The following is a 2,459-nucleotide window of genomic DNA, read 5'->3' as shown; positions in this document are numbered from 1 at the left end:
TCTGCATTTCTCCAAGGTAAGCCAGCCCTGCCCCCCACCACGGGGGCCACCAGGATGGGGACCCCCCCTCCGGTTGGGGGCACCTCCTTCCCCCAGTATGAGAACCCACTGAGGTTGGGGCCCCCCCCCCCTCCAGAATGGGGACACCCTGCTTGGATGGGGATCTCCACAGGTTGAGGACATCCCTCCCAGGATGGGGAAAGCCCCCCCAGGTTGGGGACCCCCCCTGAGTTTGGGAATCTCCCACTAGGATGGGGACCCCTCCAGGTTGGGGACAGCCTGTTGGGGACAGTCCCCTCCAGTTGGGGACAGCCCTCCCAGCATGGAGAACCCCCCCCAAAATGGGGGCACCCCACCCTCCATGGGGGCTCCCCCCAGTAAGGGAACACCCAGCATGGGGACACCCCTCAAAATGGAGACCCCCCTTAGAATGGGGACACCCCTCCCCGCATGGGGACCACCCCTCCAAAATGGGGACCTCTCCCAGGGTGGGGACACTACCTTCTTCGTGTGTTCCCAACACTGGGGAGGCAGGTGCTGCCAGCACCCAGGGTGGGGTCAGGTTGGGTGGCCGGGAAGGGTCCGGGTTTGGAGGGACACACAGTGTCCCTTGTGCTGGGGAGGAGCACTGACACTGTCTCCCCCCGCAGCAGCTAAGAGCTTACTGAACAAGAAGGCGGACGGTGTGAAGGTGAGGGGCCAGCGGGGCCGGGGGGCCGGGGTGGGCTGCTGCCCCCACCATGCCACTGAGCCCCTTCCATCTCTCCCCTCCAGCCCCAGACCAACAGCACCAAAGGCAGTGCCGGCGTCACCAGCCCCAAGGGGACCCTCCCGCCCACCGCTCTGGTAGGTGCTCCGTACCCTGCACCCCCCAGATCCCCCATCCCACTGGATCCATCCCACCAGCCCATCCCATCCATCACCATGCGCGCCCCCTGACCGGCTCTTCCTGGGGTCGCTGGGGAGGGGGGTGTCCCAAGGATGGAAAGGGGTGTGCAGGACATGGGCGCAGGGTGACTCTGCTGGACAGACAAGGTGGGTGAAGGGTGCAAGCACGTGGACAGCCCCACGTCTCCCTCAGCCATGGGGACAGTGACATGGGTGCAGGACACGGTCATGCAGGTGTCCCGCTATGGGGATAAGGTAGGTGCAGGACACAGACACAGAGATGTTCCTGCCATGGGGACAGCAAGGTGGGTGCAAGATACGGGCATGAGGATGTCCTGTGACATGGGGACCGAGGTGGGTACAGGAACATGGATATGGGGGTGCTCCACCATGGGAACAAGGTGGGTGCAGAGTATGGGCATAGATGCCCCGTAATGGGGACAAGCAACAGACAGGAGGATCCTGGTGACACAGATGGCGAGGTGGGTGCGGGGTTGGGAGACAGGGACACCCTGCAATGCCAATGGCAAGGCAGGTGCAGGGTCACAAGGATGGGGGTGCTGACTGTGACCCTGCAGGTGAAGTAAGTGCAGGATCCAGACACAGCTGGCACAGGGAGTGCAGGACACAGGTAAAGGCGTGGTCATCTGAAACAGCAGGTGCAGGATTTGGGGGTGTTCTGGCAATGCCAACAGCAAGGTAGGTGCAGATGTGGGTACAGGGGTGACCGTGTGACCTTTATGGCACAGGGGGTGCAGCAGAAGGGCAGGGACGAGGTACCATGAGGGCAGGATACAGGCAGGGTGATGCCCAGAGTGCTGTGCACTGATGAAGGTGTGCCTGGCTGGTCACTGAGTGCAGGATATGGAGAAAAAAGGGGTGCTCACCCTGTACAGTGAGGGTGGGATGCCGGCAGCGGGAAGCTGTGGATGAGGGGTGCTCGGGATGTGGGCACCAGGATGGTCAGGATCTGGGCACAGGGACGGTCAGGATGCAAGACAAGGGATGCTTGGGATGCAGGCAGTGGGATAGTTGGGATGCAGGCACATGGATGGGCTGGGTGCGAGCTGAGGGATGTGCAAGGATATGGGCAGTGCTCGGGATGGAGGCAGCAGGTTGGGATTCAGGCACAAGGATGCTCAGATGCATGGTGAGTGGAGCCCCTGGGCACCGGGATGCAAGACATGGGCACGGAGCTGCCCCCCGCCCAGCCCATCCTTTTGGCCTCACTGCGTCTCTCCCCCGGCTCTGCCCACCCCTTTCCCTCCTTTCTTCCCCCTCCATGTCTGTGAATTAAACCATTTGGCTTCGCTGGACTAATGACTCTCTGCTTCTCTCCCCCTTCTGCCCTTCCCAAATCCGGTCTGGGTCTCTCCTTGCCCCTGTCCATGTGCTGCTCACTTCGTCGTCCCCCCTCGTTGTCCCCTCCGGGCTCTCGCTTCCCCCCACCCCCGCCTCTGTCTCTCTCCCTTCTCCCGTAGGAGCCTCAAACTACTGTCATTCATAACCCCGCGGACGGCGCCAAGGTACCGCTGCCCCTGCTTTCCGCCTCCCTCCTCCCCCCGCATCAG

General features: G+C 62.7%; 1 protein-coding gene across 1 annotated transcript in view; it reads left to right on the top strand.

Annotated features, from left to right (window-relative positions):
- The window catches only part of CAMK2B (calcium/calmodulin dependent protein kinase II beta), a 14,284-nt gene that overhangs the window by 7,189 nt on the left and 4,636 nt on the right, over positions 1 to 2,459 (top strand). The window contains exons 9-11 of the mRNA XM_017738714.1: positions 651 to 691; positions 775 to 846; positions 2,370 to 2,414. Coding sequence (XP_017594203.1) covers positions 651 to 691; positions 775 to 846; positions 2,370 to 2,414 — 158 coding nt within the window. The remainder of the gene's footprint in view (positions 1 to 650; positions 692 to 774; positions 847 to 2,369; positions 2,415 to 2,459) is intronic.

The sequence above is a fragment of the Corvus brachyrhynchos genome, unplaced genomic scaffold (genome assembly GCF_000691975.1).
Source record: "Corvus brachyrhynchos isolate BGI_N302 unplaced genomic scaffold, ASM69197v1 scaffold141, whole genome shotgun sequence".
Taxonomy (NCBI): Eukaryota; Metazoa; Chordata; class Aves; order Passeriformes; family Corvidae; genus Corvus; species Corvus brachyrhynchos.
This window is presented reverse-complemented; position numbering and strand designations above follow the sequence as displayed.